At 47.0% G+C, this 268-nt stretch overlaps 1 protein-coding gene across 4 annotated transcripts in view; it reads left to right on the top strand.

Annotated features, from left to right (window-relative positions):
* sp2 (sp2 transcription factor) overlaps positions 1–224 on the top strand; it is a 15465-nt gene extending 15241 nt beyond the window's left edge. For all 4 annotated transcript variants that reach the window (XM_019864502.1, XM_019864504.1, XM_019864503.1 and 1 more), the window contains exon 8: positions 104–224. In XM_019864502.1, the coding sequence (XP_019720061.1) occupies positions 104–204 (101 nt within the window). In that variant the 3' untranslated portion in view covers positions 205–224. The remainder of the gene's footprint in view (positions 1–103) is intronic.
* Positions 225–268: the final 44 nt, after the last annotated feature.

Genomic DNA, 268 nt, shown 5'->3' with positions numbered 1-268 from the left:
CGGGTAGGGGAAATACGGAATGAGCACTTGAACTTGAGTGTGTGTGTGCAAACTATCTAATCTTTGTGCGTGTGTGTGTGTGTGTGTGTGTGTGTGTGTGTAGGAGACAAACGCTTTGAGTGCAACCAATGTCAGAAGCGCTTCATGAGGAGCGACCACCTGAACAAGCATTACAAGACCCACATAAACACCAAGAACCTGTAAGAAAACAACAAGACTCCACACTGAAAAGCTGGAGTTTGTCACTTGTCCCATAATGGGACCCCCC

This window comes from Hippocampus comes, unplaced genomic scaffold (genome assembly GCF_001891065.2).
Source record: "Hippocampus comes isolate QL1 unplaced genomic scaffold, H_comes_QL1_v1.1 scaffold371, whole genome shotgun sequence".
NCBI lineage: Eukaryota > Metazoa > Chordata > Actinopteri > Syngnathiformes > Syngnathidae > Hippocampus > Hippocampus comes.
This window is presented reverse-complemented; position numbering and strand designations above follow the sequence as displayed.